The sequence below is a fragment of the Haemaphysalis longicornis genome, unplaced genomic scaffold (genome assembly GCF_048455015.1).
Source record: "Haemaphysalis longicornis isolate Haplotype H1 unplaced genomic scaffold, Haemaphysalis longicornis Haplotype H1 scaffold_5, whole genome shotgun sequence".
NCBI classification, from domain to species: Eukaryota; Metazoa; Arthropoda; class Arachnida; order Ixodida; family Ixodidae; genus Haemaphysalis; species Haemaphysalis longicornis.
Window position 1 is genome coordinate 180,991,749 of NW_027526385.1, and position 20,950 is coordinate 181,012,698.

The 20,950-nt window shown below is 49.0% G+C and overlaps 1 protein-coding gene across 1 annotated transcript in view; it reads left to right on the forward strand.

Moving 5' to 3' along the window:
* The window catches only part of LOC144139536 (intraflagellar transport protein 46 homolog), a 37,171-nt gene that overhangs the window by 2,189 nt on the left and 14,032 nt on the right, over positions 1 to 20,950 (forward strand). Inside the window, exons 2-4 of the mRNA XM_077671848.1 lie at positions 12,752 to 12,951; positions 13,944 to 14,018; positions 19,348 to 19,588. Of these exons, the coding sequence (XP_077527974.1) occupies positions 12,752 to 12,951; positions 13,944 to 14,018; positions 19,348 to 19,588 (516 nt within the window). The remainder of the gene's footprint in view (positions 1 to 12,751; positions 12,952 to 13,943; positions 14,019 to 19,347; positions 19,589 to 20,950) is intronic.

A 20,950-nucleotide genomic window follows, 5' to 3' on the forward strand; every position in this document is an offset into this window, starting at 1 on the left:
TGGTGACGTAAACAACAGAAGTTACGGGCGCACACGTAGCACCAGTGCGTACTGCACGCATTATGCTTGTTATAACGGCACAGCAGTCTAGCGCTTTGGTGTTGTCTCATACGACACTGGAGAATTGGAATAAGCGACGTTGTCTTACGTAACCATGTCTGCCGAGTGTACCCATGGCAATGTTTTATGAAACGATTACTGTCAACCGTTAGAAAAATAAGCCAGGTGCAAATCTGGTCAAAAAAATTCCCGCGCCTTCCTGCGAGGGGAACACGAGTAAGTGCGGAGCATTGGGGGTCGTTAACGCCGCTTAAAGTCGCGTTAGGGTGGGTAGTTGGGTCGTAGTTGCGTTGGTGTTGGTTTGGGGTAGAGAGAGGAGAGTAAAGTCGCGTTAGGGTGGAGCGAGCGTCAACCAAGGAAGGAAGGAGCAACGCAGTGACTGAAGCACGAGCGACCGCTAGCCGCTTTATATTTGCAGCGCGCGCAGTAGAGGGAGAGCAGTACGGGGGGGAGAGCGCGCATGCGCAAGCAGCGCGCGCCCTTCCACGCCCCACCGCGCTGCTATCACGCACCTGTAACGCCGAGACCGCGACGGAGCGAACGGGCTGACTACGACGCATGCGCGCGCCAGCTGCTGTTGAGAGAGAGGAGGGAAGGAGGACAGGCGCACCTGCTGCGGACGCGGAGCTGTGGACGCCGTCCGACGCAGGAAGAGGCGAGGCTAAGAAATGCTCTGCATTTAAAACAACGCGAGTGCGGACAGCGGGCCTTGGCAGTATAGTGGCCCCGTCTAGAAGACGGACGGTAAAACGAAACAACGAAAGGCGTTTTGCTGTCCGCTGCGGGCCTAGTCAACATACTTGACATTCGTCTCAAATAACTGCCCTGGATACGTCATCGGTGACACCACGAAACACGACTTAGCGGTACAACTGAAATCTTGGCTTAAATTGTGTGATTTCTCAGTAAATAAAGCATCGTTTGCCGCTGGACAAGCGCGGGACCAGCGCACTATAAACCACAATCTTTGGAATAAAACCAACTTGTATTTTGTCTTCATGGTCCCTTAAGGATGAGAGGCTGGGGGAACATCTACCAACGACAACGTGTGCAGCGATAAGCTGGTATCCACTGAAAATTTTAGCGGGCAATTTCTTAGGCTGGCAACACTGAAAACCGCCATGACTGTGCCCGCTGTGCCTGCGCACTGCGCCCGCATCTCGCAGAAAAAAAGACACCGGCGTGTGTCGTCTGCCCCGTTTCAACCCGATCCGCGGCCGTGGCATCAGCAGATAAATTATTCATCGCCCTCACATTATGTGATGGCGCTCTCCTTCCCCTCGAGAATTTAGCATCTTCGGAGATTGAATCCGCGGCTACGAACCAAAGCAACTCGGTGCGCCTGAGGCCGACGCCGCAGTCGTCCGCGACCATGCACGCTGACACAAAAACCCTCTAATGCGTGGTTGAGTGCAGAAACCGAATATGTAATGATTTTGAAGAAACGTTTCCCGCGTAAGCCGATTTAGATACAATGGTAGCGTAGATACGATGCGAGGCCGTCTACCGAGACATGCAGTTATCGCACTCATCAGTTAACACTAGCGCTTGCGAATCGCAAGCGCCTTTTGAACGTATCACCTGGGTTTGGCTTCCGCACGGCAAAAATTTTCGGCAACAATATTTCTGTTGTCTTTGAACAGGTGCGCGATATTGAAGAGGTGATCGGCTTTCACTAGCGTATGCGAGCGCGACTTCGTCCATCACACACACGACGCAATTGCACGCGTACGCGTAGGCTCCGGAGTTCTTGCCGCTCTACCTACAGCCGAGCGACAGTTTCAACAGTGTCTGGCGATAGGTAGATCGTGGTGCTGCGCGAAACACTGGCGTTGAGGTTTTACTTTTCGTTCTTAAAACATAAAACTGCTCTTGCTGTTGTCACGTGATGTGCTTTAGCGGGCGCCAGCGCGGACAAATATACCGTCATCTCGTGGAACCCGGCGTAGCCAGTGACGCGTGATTTCCCGGCGTCGCCTTAGCAACACAGACACTTGGCTGCACGCGCTCATGGTTGCTGGCACGTGTGCCACGCCAGTGAATACAACCTATACCGCTTGCACCTAAGCTTGACGCTAGGCACTATGGCCAGGGAACCGCCGCTGCGGCTGAGTGGCTATGGCGTTGTGCTACTGAACCCAAGGAAGCGGTTTCGATCTCGGCCACGGTGGCCGCTTTTCTGATGGAGGCGAAAAGCGAAAACACCCGCGTGTCGAGATTTGGGCGCAGGTTAAAGATTCTCCAGGTGGTCGAAATTAATCCGGAGCTCTCAACTATGGCGCGCCTCATAGCCCGTGTGTAGCTTCGGAGCGTTAAACCCCACAATCGATCAAACTATGGCCAAGGAGTCATGACACTATGCCTGGTGCACATGGTCACAACGACTGCATCTGTACCTATATAAAGACGAGCATAGTTAGACGTTTAGTTTAAAAGATCTGCGTATAATGTAAATAGTAAAGCGAAGTACAGAAAAGCCGGCGTTGTACCACTGGCATAACTTGGACCAGTGATGAAGATTTCATTTATTGAAATTTTATAGCAACAAAGTAATTAACAATCATCCAGGGTGGCGTGACCAATCTCACCTTAGTTCTACATTTCAGTTAATAACAAAATAATTAAGCTGTAAGAAATAAGGTAGTTATGAATAATTAAGAAAGCTTTTGACACGTGAAATGCATCCAATTTTTTCAGTTACGAAGTTGTTGAGGTTCGAAAGAAACGGTGGCTGCAGTACTTGACGCTTAGCATTCGTAGGTATGCAGAAACTACCGACCCTCATTTTCTCTTTTTTGTCAAGCCTTGCTGGCAATGCAAAAAGGAGGCTTCGCTGCATGACTTGTACGTTTATTTTTCTCCCCGAAGCACACGATTTAGCAATGGGCCTTTGCACAAAACGCCACCTATTCGAAAAAAACGAGACACGCAAAAGGGATCATATAGATGGCGCTCAGCTGCAAGAACAAATTGCTTTAAATTAATGGCCCGGATCAACATACATCATGTTGTTCCCCCATCACTTTCGCATTACCGAGAGGTGTCCCCGGCACAACCATTCCCTACAAGACGGACTGGTTTACGATCACCTCGTGACACTTCGTTCCGTACTCTGCCCCCCTAACTCATCTCCTGACCTCCACCGTCAATGAAAACCCCGATTTCTTGCATGCTCTTTGTGTTTTTTTTTCAATTGAGAGCGCCCTGGCAAGGGTAGTGTGAGATGGGGTCTACATTCTGCTTCCAAAGGTACCACGCATAATCTCCCATGTGCCCTAATCATAACTGACTGATCGCCACTTTTTCTTCACTTCTTTCCTGGCCACGTACCCCACCCCCAGACCCCATCTCAATAAAGGTTATTCAATTTCTTTATTTAGATGGGGTTTGGGGGTCGCCTTCCGAACGAACTGGACATTTTCACGGACGCAAGCGTAGGTTCATTTTCCGGCTCCGAGCCCTAGCGAGCGCGTGCACGCGCGGCCTGTGAGCCAATAAGCGTTGAGCATTCTTGTTGGTACATGGCTTGGGCCTTGCTTGGACATGCCCCGAGGCCCCGGGTCTCGCAGGGTACACCGCCACACTTGGCAGAGAACTTTCCAGCCTCGATGCGGAGCTGTACGCTATTAAACACGCAGTGTCCGCTATCGCCTTCGACTGTGACCCACCTCTACCGCCCTCCATACGCATACTAACAGATTCTTACGAGGCCCTCACAGCTTTGCGATCGTATGATTCCACCCACCCTGTCGTCCACGAAATTCTGTTTCAAATTCAACTCCTCCAACGGAACAATACCAACATCCGCGTCGACTGGGTACCTGACTACGACCCATTTTCTTCAGGCAACCAGACGGCTCATGTGGCCGCTCAGGAGAGTTCCCCCTCTTATCCTCCACTGGTGCCTGGGGTAAGGCCGTCGCGGTCCCCCTCTCCCTCCCCAGCGATGCGTATTCACCAGCACAAGAAGAACCGACGCACACGTCTAAAATCCCTAACTCCAGTTGGCTACCTTAGCCGCCTACTTGCTATTCCCCGCTCAGGCGAAAGTTTTATTAACAAATATATTGCAAATTCAGCGTACACACCCGAAACACTTCGCAAGTGGTATAGCCCTCAGCTGCCCCCTCGATGTCCTTACTGCCGTACCACCACTCAATCAGACCTCACACACGTAGTATGGTGGTGCCCAGCTTTCGCCAGGCACCGCACATTCAAATCTCCCCAACCTCATCCCGATCCACAACAAACTCATGCACAACTATTATATGAAATAGCAGTTTATTCCACTAAAAGCGGTCTAGGACGGGTTGTTTGAGCGGGTCCTCCACCGAACGAACTGGCGAACGTGCGCAAACCCTATTGCGATCACCATGAACTGGCCCATGAATTGCAGGTTCCAATTATTGGCCCAGTTATTGAGTTACTGAGAACGACCAGCATTTGTTTATTTTCTCTTGCCCTCCCTCCCCATTCCTTTCGCCCATCATGACCAGTGGTCAACCTTTTCTATTAAAGGTTCTCTCTCTCTCTATTCAATTGAATTCGCGGATTTGCGCTGGCTGCGTGCGAAGGCGCATGCGTAGGCATGTTCATTTTCCGGCTCCGAGCCCTAGCGAGCGCGTGCACGCGCGGCCTGTGAGCCAATAAGCGTTGAGCATTCTTGTTGGTATTGTGCGGTGGCGTAGAGGTAGAGCATCCGCCTCGCGTGCAGAAGGACCATGGTTCGAATCCCGGTCCCGGACAATGCCCCCAAAAAATCCGTGGGTTGATGGAATTGCAGAATGAGGCTTGGGGTGCGGCCTGACCCCGGCGACCATTGCCGGTAAGCACTCCCTCACCAGAGCAGGATTGGCCACCCTGGCGTAGTAATGGCCACAACCTCCCATGAATACGCCAATTAAAATTAGCACAGGACCGGAATAATTGGAGATTAATAGGAGAGGCCTCTGCCCTGCAGTGGGCGTAGATAGGCTGGTGGTGATGATGATGATGATGATTATTGATTCATCGTGGGGTTTAACACGCCAGAGCTACGCCTGTTCCACCAGGCGCGCCGTAGTAAAGGGCTCCGCCATTGTGAGCACGCAGCTGGTCTGAGCATCACCACAAAATGCTGGACGAGTAGATTAACACTCGCTTGCCCCTTTTGTTCTGTGGAACGAGCCTCACTTTACCCACATACCCACATCATTTGGTCATACCGGCATCACGTAGAAGAAATCATCCCATCCTTCATAACATATCATCCTTACCAGAGTGGGAGGCTGCCATCTCTAGCCCATGCTGAAGACACCGAGCTCCCAAAACATCGGTAACCCTGCTGTCTAGATGACCGGGTGAGCAACTCAGTGGCGCAATCACCGGAACTTTTCTAAAAAAATAAAGTAACTACTACTACGTAATTAACGCTCTTAAGAAAGGTTGTGGCACTTATTAACGAACACTAACCAGTTACTTGCCACATTACCCGCCAGCTACTTAGTGTTTCATTAACTGGCCATGCATAACATAGTAAAATGGCACCATCTCCAATCTGTCACTTTGTGAATGATGGCGAGGGTGCGGAGTACGGGGACTCGAAATGACATCCAAGTTGCGCCCCGACCGTCATTCGATTTGAGCCGTGAGTTGCGCCTTGATTATTCCCTAAATTAAACTGCAACTCATGGCTCAAATCGAATTTCCCTCGATTTTCGCTCGATGGTGGTGTGTGCGCACGGATGGCCGCGGACGGACATTGGGAGGTCCTAAGGTACTCCGCACCATTACAGGCGAGGGAGTAAACTCCGCCCAACTGGCATTGACCTCAACGGAGATTGACTGAACGGCAGTTGAAACTGCCCGTGTAACAGGGGTATAAGCCGTTTGACTCTCGGGTACTAACTCACGGTCGCAGCCCATTGGGTAAGGCGACTGACGCTAACTCGGCCTGGTCTACCAGACACAGGCTGAATCCTGCTGGTGCCTGTGTGATTTTTTGCGATTGTAAATGCTATGCGCACGGACGCGGACGGACAATGTGCGGTCCTAAGGTACTCGGCACCTAAAAAGCTACACGTGAAAATGTGGATCGGCTGAGTGCGCAGCATGACATAGACACATTCAACATGCCCATGTGGAACCTAGACAACAAATAAATTGAGCAAGAAAACCAACGGGATGCACGAGGAGAGCGAGTGTAACCTAGCTGCCATAGAAATACATATGCTCTTCTTGCTTTTATAGCCAGCAGCAGAAAGTCCTCTGATAGAGTCACTGGGCTTGTCGCAAAATGCAAACACTTTCGCGACAATTTTAGGATAATGCATTTTAATCTGAGCACATACAGGTCAGCATATAGATTTTGCGAAAACGTTTTAAATCGAGATTTGGAGTGGGCAAAACGCTCTCGTGCCTATGTTCCCATGTAGTAACAAAATTCATAGAACTTTGTTGCTACATAGGAACATCCATAGAATGTTACTACATAGAAAAATTCGTAGAATTTTGTTACTATCTGTGAATGTTAGTGTCAAACAAGCAGCAGTTACTAAGTGCACGGTCTAGACTATAGTAACGATAGCATTTAGGGTCCATACTTAGTGGCAGGTACTACGGGCCATTTAGCGGTCAGTAAATTTCTTAAAGAGTTAGTAAATACAACCCGGCCGTTACTACCTTTTAACACGAAAGTGTTTTATTCCAGGATACACGAAGATTTCACTGAAGTCATATCCGTCACGGAAGTGACGCCAGTACAACGAAGCAAGCGGCCTGTAAAGGGTACACCCCTGCGCACAGGGTCTTCTTGCGGGGAAGCAACCCTTAATACTAAAGAGTACGTTATACTTAGGGTTGTTCGTTTTCGGGGTTTTTTTAACCAAGATTTCACTGACGTCATATCCGTCACTGAAATGACGCCAGTACATCTTTGTCGAAGCGACCCGCCAGCAGGGCGTCGCTCGCCAAGCACACCCACAAGACAGCCGCCGACCCGCAAATTATGCTCAGCTGCAGATTTCGCCGCATATTTCACTTTCGTGTTTTACTGATTCCTATGACAGAGGAATCAACCACAGTTTTTTTACTAGCATTTTTGTTAAGAGTGAAGGGTAGCGGCTGTCTTTGTACGTCTCTCCATTTTTCACGTCTAGTAACGCTTTTTATTTTAATACATGAATATAAACCAAGTGGCCCAACTTACTATCCTAGTTCAGCAAAAAACCATGCATGGTAATGTGAAATAAAGTTTAGTTGAAACGCGACAAAACCTTCAGTTGTATTTCCGTCATCACTCGTTTCCTTTTGTTTTTGCAGCGAAGTTACAGTTGCCGTGTCGAATTTTGTTGCCGCTTCATTTTCTTGTTCATTGTAGATTATAACGCGTTACAATACGCCATAACGCTCTGTAATCGCAGCTTTTCAAGAATTGCAGCTCTTTTAGGAGACGAACAAACAAATGAGAAAAGAAAGGAAGAAGGAAAGAAAGGAAGCATACAAGAAGTGACAGTAACAATTCAGTATGTTGGGTTGTACGCGATAGAAACTACACAGACCGACACAAAACTTTATTAAATTCCTTAAAGAACGCGGAATTTCTGCCCTTCTAATTCACCCGCGAATAAGTTTCCGAACAAGTTACGGTGTGGAGCAAAGGAAGTACGCAGCGGGAAAAACAAGTATTACATGAAAGGAACGCGCACGCACGCTGCGGCAGGTCTTGCATAGACAAACTTGCGAATCATGCCGTGCAACTGACAAATAAGCCTCAAATATTCAAACAGTCCGGCCGTTACGTTAGCTACACTGACATTTCGACCAACATCAGCTATGGAGGGGAATTGTATTTCGACCATGTGCACATTACCTTGCTAGCTGAAGGCGTACAAATTACCAGGAAAACATGGTGGTTATGGAAACATTTGGCGGGGGAAATATTTGAAAAAAAAATGTGGAATTGGAGTCAGATAGATCGAGGCCGGATGGATGAGACGCGCAGCAGTGGGGGGCAATAAATTAATCTGGTGCACTTCGGCGTTTTTTCTCGCTTCCGCCTCGGTCACAAAAACAGCCGCTGCGGCCGGAAGCCCTACTCGTGACTACTACCCTAATGGCACGCCGCTTTAGCTTAGCCACCGAGCCACGGCAGCGCGCATTGTACTTTTCTATTTCAGCTGAAATCGAAATAAAAAAAAATGCCAGTAAACATCCGTAAGTCATGTCGTTGTCCGATACACTTATTTGATGAAATTTCAGCCGCTGTAAAGTGAACGGATGCCTGCCGGGGAGGAGGAGGAGGATGAGAAAAATGAGTTGACGATTTCTTTACTCGCTAATGTGAAATTTGTGCGCATCGCTAATTGCAGTCTTCTCGTTCAAGGCGCATATCAGCTGCGTCTCAGGAAATGATCGCGTCATCAGGGAACGCACAGCGGTGCGCGCTGCTGCGCTGTTATCTGGCAGCGCGTCGCCACCGCCGGCAAGCAAATTGTTAGAAACCGTGTTTGAACCTCCCGCGCCAATTTCACGTGGTTCGGAAGAGCCACGCATGGAGTAGTAGCCTCTGCGAAAAGTGTGAGAGGAAGATGATGATGATGATAAATAAACCTTCATTGAGACCCAATCCGACTCCGTGTGTGGAGGCAGGCCAGTGGGGGGACTCCTTAGTCCAGGCGTCCATGGCTCTGACCGACAGTCCGGGCCCGTCACACCAGGTTAAGCTGGGAGCCGGGCTCAGAGCTGCACAGCTGCGCCGCCCACTGTGAAGGGGAGGGGTGGGGTTGGGAGGGAGGTCGCGTGTGTGGGAGCATTCCCATACTATGTGATAAAGTGCACCCATTTCGTGGCAAAACTTGCACTGTGGTGAGTGAGAGGTGGGGAGTGAGGGAAGGTCGGGGTTTGAAGTTGGCGGAGAGTGATTTTGTCAGCGCCTTTGTTAGAGAGCGGTGAGGAGAGGGAAGATGCGGCGAGAGAGCTTGTAGTATGTGAGAATGCCGTCGTAGTTTAGTAGGAGGTGAGCATCAAGGGGGGGGGGGGGGGGGGGGGAGGAGGGGAGTCGGGGGCAATGGCCCGGTGGGTCACTTCGCGTCGCGCGCGGCTTCATTACCGGCCAACCCGCCTCCTCGGGGATGTAAGTAGAGTGTTCGATGATGTGTAGGGCAGTGCGAGGAAGTATAGACCTTTTTGAAGACGTCGACAGGCTTCCTGCGAGTCCGTGATTACTGTCACGTAGTTGCGACGAGTGGAGGTAAGGGGGAGCGCAATGAATATCTCTTCAGCTTCAGTTTGTGTTGAGGCCCGCGTGGAGGCAGTGGCGATAATGCGTTTTTGGCTGTCGACAGTGGCGACGACCACTTGTGTGTTAACCCTGAGCTATTTTTTGCATGGAGGGTTGCATGGGGAATTTAGAGATACACGTACCTGAGCAGACATGTCACATCAACACGCACCGCTTGGTTATATACGCCCGTTCTCTAGCTTCAAGGTGCTACCTGAATTTATTAAGCATGACGAAGCGATTTCAGCTTTAAATGTCGCCTGTCGACGACGATTCTTGTATAAAGTAAAGAAAGGCGAGTCCACTGCTTGGCACACTTTGCAGTGCACGCGAGCATGGAGTTTCTTACAAAACTTACTAAGAAACTCTATGCACGCGAGCACCCAGGTAAGCTTGTTTGTGAAAAGGCCATTTTCAGCGGCCACTGGATAGATCCCTCACTGTGCCCGCCACGGTGGCTCAGTGGCTAAGGCGTTGCGCTGCTGAGCGCGAGGTCGCGGGTTGAATTCCCGGCCGCGGCGGCCGCTTTTCTGGTGGAGGCGAAAAGCAAAAACGCCCGTGTGCACGAGATTTCGGCACACGTTAAAGATCCCCAGGTGGCCAAAATTAATCCGGTGCCCTCCACTACGGCGCGCCTCATCGCCTGGGTTGCGTCAGCGCGTTGAACCACAATAAATCAGATTCCTCACGGTGTCTTTGGGCTGGTCGCTTTCCGTGAGACCACAGCCGAGGGACCCATTAGATCTCGTTACAGAGGGACCAGCCTCTGTAAGAGAGGGCCAGCATTTTGTAACGAAGTTTGTATAAGTTTCCTGATTCATCATATCATCGCTACCACCGTCGCCTTCCCTTTTTTTGCCGCGTTCATCCGGTGTAAAAACCTAAGACATCTTTTCTTAGCTAGCATATCATTCAATCTCCCTCTCGTTGTGTAACCGCCATCTTGGTAAAGAAGAGTATACAGAGAGAGAGAGAGAGAGGAGAGAGAGAGAGAGAGAGAGAGAGAGAGAGAGAGAGAGAGAGAGAGAGAGAGAGAGAGAGAGAGAGAGAGAGAGAGAGAGAGAGAGAGAGAGCCTTAAACGTGAACTGGAGAGGTCAGCCCGATATACCAGCGGCAGGGCTTACGGCGCCAGATGGGGATGATTACAGTGATGTGGGAGGCAGCCAAACTGCGCTCTCAATTTACGGACATAAATTTAGAGGATGGAGTTGAAGCTGCGAATGGCCCGGAGCACGAAAATTAATTGTTCATGTTACGCACAAGCCGGCTTTATTTTGACGTGCGCACACCGCGGAATGGACTGTGCACATTTATCGCTCGTTTTGCGTTGTTGACAGGTCAACAAGCATTCAAATAAACTCGCCCAGATTTCACACTAAACTTTCTTACACTGAGGGTGTAAAATCTTGTCCCATGGCACACACCTTTAAAAGGTGCTTTAGCTAAAAAAGGGTGTAAGGACGAAAAAAGGGTGTTCGTGGGAATGCCCTAAAAAGGTGTAAGGTTGCTCAGCACCCTAAAATAAGGGTGTTGGGCAGCGCAGCTACGCGTGTGAACGTGGATCGGCAGAGCCTGCAGCATTCAATACAGACACATTCAACACGCACAACACTTCGACCACAAATGAATTGACCCAACCATCAGGATGCATGGGTACACCGAGTGCATACTTACTCAGAAATACATGTGCTCTTCTTGCTTTTATATCCAGCGGAAGAAAGCCCTTCGATAGAGTCGGTGGGCTTGCCGCAAAAACCATATATTTTAGAGCTAATTTCGGAATTATGCATTTTAATGTGAGCGTTTACGAATCACCACGCGGATTTGCAAACACTTGTTAGTCGTGAGGTAGTTATTATATTCAATAAGCCATAAAAGTTTACAAAATACCAAACAAATATAACCCGCCATCTCAACACCCTTCAAGATGGGTGTTCATTATTTCAACACCCTTTTTCCCACAAGGGTGTAAAGCTACAAATGAGGTTGTTAGAAACTAAGAAAAAGGGCTTAAAAGAAGACCGCCAACTGAGAAAAGTTGGCAAGAGACCTCCAAACTAATTTTGTGCTGTTTACACGGCTGGACTGAACAAGCGGGGGTTGTTTTGTACGTCACGATATTTAAATGAATATAAATTGGCATAACGTATTACCAGTGAAGCTATTTAAGCGTGAGCTAGTTTCGGTGGCGTTAGCAAAAAATGCCGCGAATAAGAACTGCACTGCTAGTGAAGGGTGCACCTACGCAGTTAGGGTATTATAACAGTGAAGCTGGCTTTCGATCTTGTTCCAGTGTGAGCACAAGGGGCCCATGCGTATGAGCACCTCTTATTATACATTTCACAGGTAGTGGTATTTTTGGGATTCCAATGCGCAAAAAACATGGCGCAGCTTGCAGTGGTGGGGCAAGGCTAAAGAAACGGCAGAGCAGGGTTTTTTTTACACTTCCCCATTGAATTCGCTGTCAGTGTGGGAGACGCACCGGGATAGCCTTGTAAAATCCGGCTAAACTTGGGCTCACCCTTCAGCACTTAGCCTAGCCGAGCAAGAACGTTGCAAAACCTAACAAAACTGATCGAAGCCTAGCAAAACGTAGCCAAACTTAGCAATACCGGGAGAAGCTAGGTCAACCGCCAGTTCCACAGTTTTTTTTTTGTTTTGTGTCGGTTGAATAGCTATTTCACACCCTTTAAACGCCCAGAAAGTCAAGTCTGTTGCAGTTGGTCAACACCATTTTCGCCACAGAAATATAGTCCTCCTTTGAATTTTAAAAGTTCAAATTGATGTTTCATGTGCCAAAGCTGAACTTGGGCAATGCGGCGCACCGCATGTGCGAACGAGCGACCATTGCACACGAACAATATTTTTTTTTTGCTTTTGAACTTTTCTTACGAGGTGGAGCGGGGGGGGGGGCATGAGGGGATCTCTGGCACTTCAAAGTGCAATTATAAATGCATGTATGACGCTAATCAATCAAAAGTTTAGCACCTTTTCCGCACCCTTTCAACTCCTTACGAAAAACCAAGGGTGTTGAGGTTGGTCAACACCCTTTTTTCAGCATAAAAGGGGTGTACAGCTACGAAAAGGGTGTTGAGATTCAAGAAAAAGGGTGTAATGTCCTTCCAGCACCCTATTTACACTTATACTACACCCTTTTTGGCCAGAAAGGGGTAAAAAAATTTAGTGCGTCGTTTAAAGTGTTAAAGTGTGTCGTTTAAAGTGCGTCGTTTAAAGTTTAAAACTAGTGTTACTCCAGGGTGTTTTCAATGCACATACCACTGCAGCCAGGCTTGGTACACACGTTGAGAAACAAAAGCATAGGACAAGGATTCATCAGACTTCAATAGTCCTAATGCGTCATAAAATCTGCGTGATGCTGACATCACCCTCTGACTGTGTCACGTGCTGCCGCGCATGCGCAATGTGTGCAGGCGGGAGGCGGAGCGGGGAAGCCCGGCCTTCTGGCGTCTATGCTGAACCCTTTCCGGAAGCAGGCCAAACCGGAAGCCGTGCAGGGACTAATGGCAGCGTCGTCCGAGAACGCCCGGCACTCCGACGACCGGGAAGAGGACGACGACGACGAGGAGGAGGACGACGAGGAAGATGACGAGCCTGTGATCACCATAGAGGGGTGAGCGCGCACTGTTGCCTGCAAAAACTGATATGCCGCGAAGGCGATATTCCGTTCACACATAAATACACGCCCGACACTTCCGGTATGATGAAAAGCGTTGATTAAACGTTTTGATGTGCCGCGTTCCACGTATAAACCGATCTGAAGGACACCAAAACACTGAAATGCTGCTGAGAACAATGACGCGTATTTTATCCCCGGAAGTGGCGGCCGCTTTTCTGGTGCAGGCGAAAAGAAAAAAAAAAAAGCCCGCCTGCCCGAGATTTCGGCGCGCGTCAATGATACCCAGCTGCTCAAAATTAATCCGGAGTGCTCCACTACGGCGCGCCCCGTCACCTGCGTTGCGTCGGCGCGTTAAACCCTACAATAAATCAACCAAAATACATTTATTTACGGAAATACTGCGTAGAACTGGGCTAAGAAAACATTCAAAGCGAAAAATCACAGGTCTTCAGAAAAAAAAAAAAAAACTAGCATCGCCGGGGCTCAAACTCAGACCTTTCGATCTCAAACTCGAGATCCTACTAGGCCTTTTTTGTTTTGTGCATGTCAGATTAAGTCAAACTTACATACGGCAATTAACACACCATATAAAAGCTAACAGAGAGCGAAGAATGAGCACATCAATCTAACAAAGGTCGGCACCATTTCAAAGCTGCCTCAAGAGGTGCTGCATCACCATTAAATCCCTGGGCGCCGCATAAACGCTCCTCACCAACGCTGCATGTTCCCTAAAAATGCACTTGGTCTGCAACTCCGCGGCTACTCCTTCCGATGGTTGAGCAAGTCTGGAAGGGGGGGGGGGGGGGGGCTAGACAGCTGTTCCTCCCACTGCTATTTTGGGAATGGGGGCAAGGGGAGGGAGCCCTCGGATACCCTCGGATTGCATAGTTATTGCGCGCAGCGACTCTGCCTCTTTTTTTATTCTGTTATCAGCTGGATGTGCTTAGAGCGTAAAGCGCGAACTATATTATCTCTCCGTGACGCAGGGCCTACGACCCCGCAGAGTTCGACTCCCTGGCGGTGTCGGCAGAGATCAAGGAGCTCTTCGGATTCATCACCAGGTACGTCCTGCCCGTGAAGGGGCTAGGTTGAGCTGATATGAACGCACATTTTCTGGGAAAAAGAGGCTTGTGTGTGTCACAAGTTGTCTTAAATATCGTAAAGGAGCTGCTTCCGTTGAATCATCTACCGCTGGGTCGGTCATTCGTTTCATGATGGCAAGCTACCCGCCCGCACTGCTTTCATTCGAAGAGGTCTTCCATCCCGGAAGATTATTGTTGGCACGGCACACATGTGCACGAATTCTGTCTCTCAGCACTCGCTTCCTCGGTTCTTCACCCAGTTTCTAGAAGCGTCGGAACTCTAATCGCTGAACTGCCGCTGTTCGATATGGACGAACATTTTTTTACGGTGCCGTACACTTAGTGAGTTTTAACGTGACGCGCGTAAACGTGATATTACCACAGGTGACACCCATTCACAGCGCACGGGCTCTAGTAAGATAGCGGAGGGCAATCCCACCGTCGAAATGGCGGATATGTCTGTGTGCCGGTGTGCCGGTCCGGAGAAGAGGAGGTTGGCTCGGTTTTGCTCTGCCTCATAGAGTTTCATATCTCTGAACCTCCCCGGCCTCGAAATCCGCCGTGAAGTTTCTCGACTCTGCCTTTTACATAAACTTTTTTATAATTTCCCTCCACAACGGAATACAGTCGTCCTCCCTCCTGCCCGCTCATCGCGTCGCCTCTTTAACTCGTTAAGTATACAGCGCCCACATGGGTCAACTAACGCTTTTAATAAATCTTTTTTACCTACAGCCACAAAAGATTGGAATAACCTGCCCGAACCCACAGTCAACGAACGTGACCCCGGAGTATTCAAACAGTTAATCGTAAATAATTACAGTTGTTGTTAGTTTCTTTTTTCATTGCTACAGTTCCATCATGTACGATTTGTAAATGTTGCAGACAGTTCATTATTAACCTGCCTCACGTGTATGCCTGTACCTTCATCCATCACCCATTGTGGAATTTCGTTCTTGCCCTCCCCTTATGTAATACCCCGCAAGGGGCCCTTAAGGGTAAAAGAAATGATGACGATGATAATACATATACTAGAGGGAAGTCTGGCACTGCAATCGCGGGCCGCCGTGGGCGGTGCCATTGCCGCTAGCGACGTTACTGGCCTATTTAGCTAAGCTAGCCATGTGGCTTCTTTGTGGTCTCGCAAAGCCAAAACCAACAAAAATGGTAACAATTTTTTTGTTCATCCTGCACGAAGCTTCAATTTTATATAACAAAATAACTTTCAATAATATTCTAGAGCAATAATGCTGCTTTTTTGCAGCCAGAGCCAACTTTTCTGCCCGGTTATGAGCCACGCCAAGGACAAGTGGAACGTGCCTGCCCAGTACAAACTCTATGCCCGGTACATGGCGGAACGCTCGCTGAAACGCGGTTCGCCTAGACAGTGGCGCCAAATTTCCTTCTAGTATACATTAGTATGAAACTCTATACCCTGCCTGCTCATGGCATCGCCATTAGAGTCTTGCGATTAAGCTCTCTCCTTTCCCCCTTAAAACATAACTGCTCACCCGTAGTTGCCATCAGCTTCCCGCTGCAATAGTTATGTTATTGTGACTCTTCGACACCTACATGATGTGGGTAGTAATGTGTGAGGCATTATGCTTATCACGTCGAACACAGCAATCAGGTACTATTGGAATAATTTGTTGAAAAGCATAGAGTGAGGTCTGATTAGTACGGCATGGTTTGCTCACATGTTACCCCTATTTGTACGAACATAAATTTGAATAAGTGGTCGGTATATGTAAGCTTCCGCGGAACTCTTATTCATATACACTTATTTGGTACACGTGCATGTTTCTCCGCGGGATTTTGTGTCGTTTTACTAAATGTGCCACCGAAGGGAGTTGCAGGTATACCTCACTGCATTAAAGGCTAAAATGAGTCCACATGTCTCCGTTGTTTCGTTGATCAGTGGCAATTTACTAACGCCAAAACAGCGCTCACGATTGCCATATTACCTGTACCGTCGTCTTTAGAGATTCGTTAACGTCGTCTTTAACTGAAGTTTGGAGGATGACATTGAAACTTCGCGAAACGTATCGTGTGTACAGGCGAAGTTTCGCGCATTTGTTTCCCGAAGTTTCACGCAACTGGTGCAAACACAGAGTGAACAAAAAAAATCTTGACAATAAAACAGGTGAAAATTGACATTTTAAGCATTGATGTGGGACCAGACTCCACCGCAAACCCCTGGGACATAATTGCGATGTTCCTAAGGCGGCCACTAGAGGCGCATGGTATTTTCTCTTCCGTGGTACTTTTTTCGTGCGTAGGTTGTGGAGATGTAGCGAAAACAACCGAACACATAGAAAGCGAATTTCGAAGTATCGACCTAGCTCGAAAGGGGGGTGGGGGAGGTTCCACCTTACTGAAGCGCTGTGTTTTTCCGCTGAGGAAGGCATTGACCGGTCTGCAGCGGGTACTGGCGAACATCGATTAAAGTATTAGTGGAGAAATGGCGGCGAAGGGGCAGTTCAAGGGCGGCTGTCGCTATTGTCGGGACAAGTCTGGAATAAATACAAGTCGGAGTTTGAAAAAAAAAGGCAAGCAGTTGTCGATAAGCTTTTGTAAGCTTGGTATACTATTGCTGTTGATTGCCCTTTAGTTTTTATGTATACTTTGACTGCAATATTTGAACTTAAGCTCGTGACTACGATGTTTACCAGGTATGGTGTGTAACATCTGGCGTCTGATGTGTAAAGGCGCTGGTAAAAACTTTATTGATCCACCGCTTAATCGAAAGAGGCGACAGTTGGGAGCACCGGCAAACTGCAGTCCTCTAGTCGACGGCCAGGAGCCCGTGGGCCCTAGCGGCGAGTTCGGCCAGTTGGATCACACACTCTGGCACTTGTGGGTCGGAGCTGAGCAGCGTAGCCTCATATTGGTCTAGCGTGGTAAGGAGCAAGGACGGAGTAGGATGGAGAGGCACGCGCCCCCTATGTGGTCGATGGCAGTGAAAGGCGCGTCGCACCACGTGCACGTGTGGCAGCATCGCGTGGGGAAGTGCAGGTGACACAAGGAGGGATGCGGGAAAGGTGTTCGTCTGCAGTCGACGCCACTGAACAGACTGCCTGCGCTTTAAAGGGTGCGAGCGGGGCCGGGAGAGCAGGTCTGACTAATGTCTGTGCTACGCGCTACATTTCAGTTTACAATTGGGCTTTCGCCCACGACTGCGTCCTATGTACTTACAATGAAGCACTCGATAGAGAATTTTTTCAACGGCCTTCGGAAGGCCTTTGAAACAGCCGAGTAGCGCAGGAATTAGGCGGTAGTGCTGCGTAATGTCCCGATAGGTGACTAGGCGATCCCTCCCTCCCCCCACACCCCTTCGCTCGAGGTGGGGAGAGGAAGCATCCGAAGCGTCCCGAAAGCAGAAATCTCGGGGTACCTCGTTAGCCAGCTCGTTGCCCTGAAGGGAAAAATGGGCGAGTTGCTGTTTATACTGTTTTATGGATTATATGTATTGATACTTCACATTGCTAGTGTGTCGCACCCCTACATAGGGCTAAAGGCCAAGATCGAGTGTTCTGAGATAAATAAATGAATAAACAAGCTAGCAAGCAAGCAAGCAAGCAAACAAACAAACAAAAAATGAATAAATAAATGTACATGAGGGGAACGACATATACCGTCATCCATATTCAGACTTCACTGTAGTCGCTCCTGTCGTCATCATCAACAAGTTACCAACATCGTGATCATCATCATATTCGTCCTCCTCACCATCCTATTGAAGAGAGAGAGAGAGAGAGAGAGAGAGAGAGAGAGAGAGAGAGAGAGAGAGAGAGAGAGAGCAGACTTTATTGTCACCCCTTTTAAAGAGGAATGCTCCGCGCGGGAATGTCCGGTGTCCGTCCCATCAGACGTGGTCAGGACTGTGGCAGCGTCATCTGCCAGTAAAATGACAGCACCATGCATCTCGCTAAGAGTGCTGAGCAATGCGGCCTCCCTCTGCTCATTACTTCTTATATGTATGCCTTGTTCAAAGGTCGGTTCTTTGTTGGGGCATTGCCAGGCCTTGCGTTGTAGTGTGGCTGCTGCAATGTTGCACCACTTGCATCCGTTCGTGCACCTATTGTGATAGCTGTGGTGACACAGGGCGGGGTGAGGGAAGGTATTTGATTGCAACCTGCGCCACGCAACTGTTTGCCATTTGTTTAGCACAGTGTGGGCAGCTGAAAATTTCAGTCGGCTCAGCCTATAAGTGCTGGGTAATCTCTCGGTTAGTTGCCAGTCTGTCCCTCCCCCCGTCTGTGACGGCACGTTGTCGGATTCGATGTAGCCCAGTTCGTATATCCTCGGACGCTTCATGTGCAAACTCGTTCCCCGGAAGAGACGAGTGAGCTGGAGTCCACACCAGGCGGATGTGCCTTGGAACTGGGATCGCACTGTCCGCGAGGATTTTGGCGGATGTAGTGGAGATTCTACAGCGCACATAGTTGCGCAGGGTGACCTTGGAGTCAGAGAAGATAATGGTAGTAGCCTGCGTGCCCGTAATTGCCAGAGCTATGGCCACGTCTTGCCCCGTTTCTCGGTTGGACGTAGGGATTGAGCAGGGTGAGGTTGCAGTTCCCTGCTGATCTACCACCACGGCCACTACAGCACGTTGGCCAGGGTAGACCGCCGTGTCGACGTAGCATACCACTGGGTTTGAGTTGTACTGCTTACGGAGCGCCTTAGCACGGGCTAGCCGTCGGTCTTGGTGGTACTGCAGATGTTTCTAGGGAGTGGGGCCACGCTGATTTTGGCTTTTAGTTCCTCTTCAATGATGTCTTTAGTTCCATCCTAGTCCGGGTAAGGTATGTGCAGCGACTCCAGAAAGCCCCCCCCCCCCCCCTCCCCCCAGTTGGGGTCCCAGCCAGCCTGTTGTATTGGGCAATGCATTGGGCTTCTATAATAAGTTCATCCATCGTGTTGTGAATGCCATCTTCAAAAATGTTTCCGTGGAGGCAACCGTACTTCGGGTATGGAAGCGTACTTTCGGTAGAGAGGGTTGAAGTACTGGGGGGGGGGTTGTGAATAAATGGCTGCATAATGTTTTACAACTTCAAATCCCGTAAAGCATTCTTTGGCAGTGACGCCCCACCAGTGCAATTTTTAACATGTAAGTGCGGCAATTTTTGTTTGTTTTAAACATGGCCGCCGGGACTCAGCCCCTTTGAGACCCCTGAGAGGGGGTCGAAAGCACCCTCTTCGGAATTATTTTGTGGTATTTTGGTTGGCTTCGATGAATGCCTGGACAGTTTTTCCCTTTGACGGTCCTCGAGACTTGTCCCCTGAGCTGAGTAGAAACGGTACGTCGCAGGTACACCCCGCAGACGGTCGAGTTGGACCAGGAGCTGCGTCCGTTCGTGCCCGAGCTGATCCCGGCGGTGGGCGACATCGACGCCTTCCTCAAGGTGCCGCGACCCGACGGCCTGACGAGTGACCAGCTCGGACTGCGGGTCCTCGACGAACCCAGTGCCCAGCAATCAGAACCCTCTATCTTGGCACTGCGGCTGCGCGCTCTGTCCAGGGACGCCAAACTTGCGGCCGCCAGCAAAGCCGTGAGTTTCTGCCTTGAGGAAACAAGGATATACATCTGGAATTATAAATCTCACAAGACAGATCAAGTAGTAGATGGGACGCGCGCTGCCTTTCGAGCAGCTCGGCAATAGTGGGCGTTTGTCATATGTGTACCAATTGGACTTCAGCTTGCCTTTTTGCTGCATGCGATTCTAAAAGTGGCAAGTGGCTAACAGTGGAAAAAGTAAAACCACATGCCAACCAACGCACAGACCGGCAAGATGCGACAGTTATTGCGTTAATCAGCAAGGCGCCTACGCGTATAGAGTATGTAACGAAGTATACTTGTGAGTAAGGTCGGGAGTTTCCGGTTGCTTTTTTTGCAACACCGTCTACTTTTTAGGAATATTATTTTTCAATGAAAGGTTAGTTTTTAGGGGGCACATTGGTTCAATAGGAGTTTACTGGGAATTTTCACTGAATATTTTAAAAGACTGTGGTTCTGATTTGCTGCGGCGCATGATCAGATGAAAACTACTTGGGACAGCTGCAATATTTGTAACTGAATATAGGTAAAACTTTTTTCCCTGAAAGCCAGTATGGCCACAAGGTACACTCAGTACTTGCACAACAAAATAACAACGTTCTGGATCGTTAGGTACATGATTTAGACAAGTTCACCAAATAATTCGCACGCTCATTGCTGAAATTTCTCGTAGTTGAAAGGCGAAATTTAGATGGTTAAGAAGGTGTCCAATACTTGGGAAACCTGAGCAAGATGAATTTGAACTGGGCTCTTCTCGATGTGAAGAGCACAATGAAACAAAAGTGTAGATTGAGGAAGGGAAGGAGCATAGTGATATTAGTCTAGTATCGTAAATTACATGACTGAATGCGAAAACAGTGTCGCGGTAAGTGGTTGCATTATCGACGCAAATTTTAGCAGACTGGTGCGATTTGGAGACGTCTTCAAAGCACTAAAAAATGACAAGCCCGCTGCTGAACACAAATGATAATCATACCTTTTTCGTATTTCTGAATCTTTCAAAATGATTTTGGTGTACTTTTAGCGTATTTAGGAAAAATGTCCTTGCGATCCTGTGGCGCTAAATATGGCTACTTGCACGTCGGCGATGGTAATCAGAACGAGCTTGCACCGCAGTTCGCTCTTCAGGTATAGGACATCACTAGCATCATCTGAGATTAACAGCGCTGTGCAGGAACGGTATCGCGGATTTAATGGAAGGTCATGCATTCTCTACGAAATATAGAAAAACATCACCCGGCGCGGTGGCTCAGTGGCTAAGGCATTGTGCTGCTGAGCACAAGGCTGCGAGTTCGATTACAGGCCGTGGCGGCCGCTTTCCTGATGGCGGCGAAAAGCAAAAACGCCTGTGTACGAG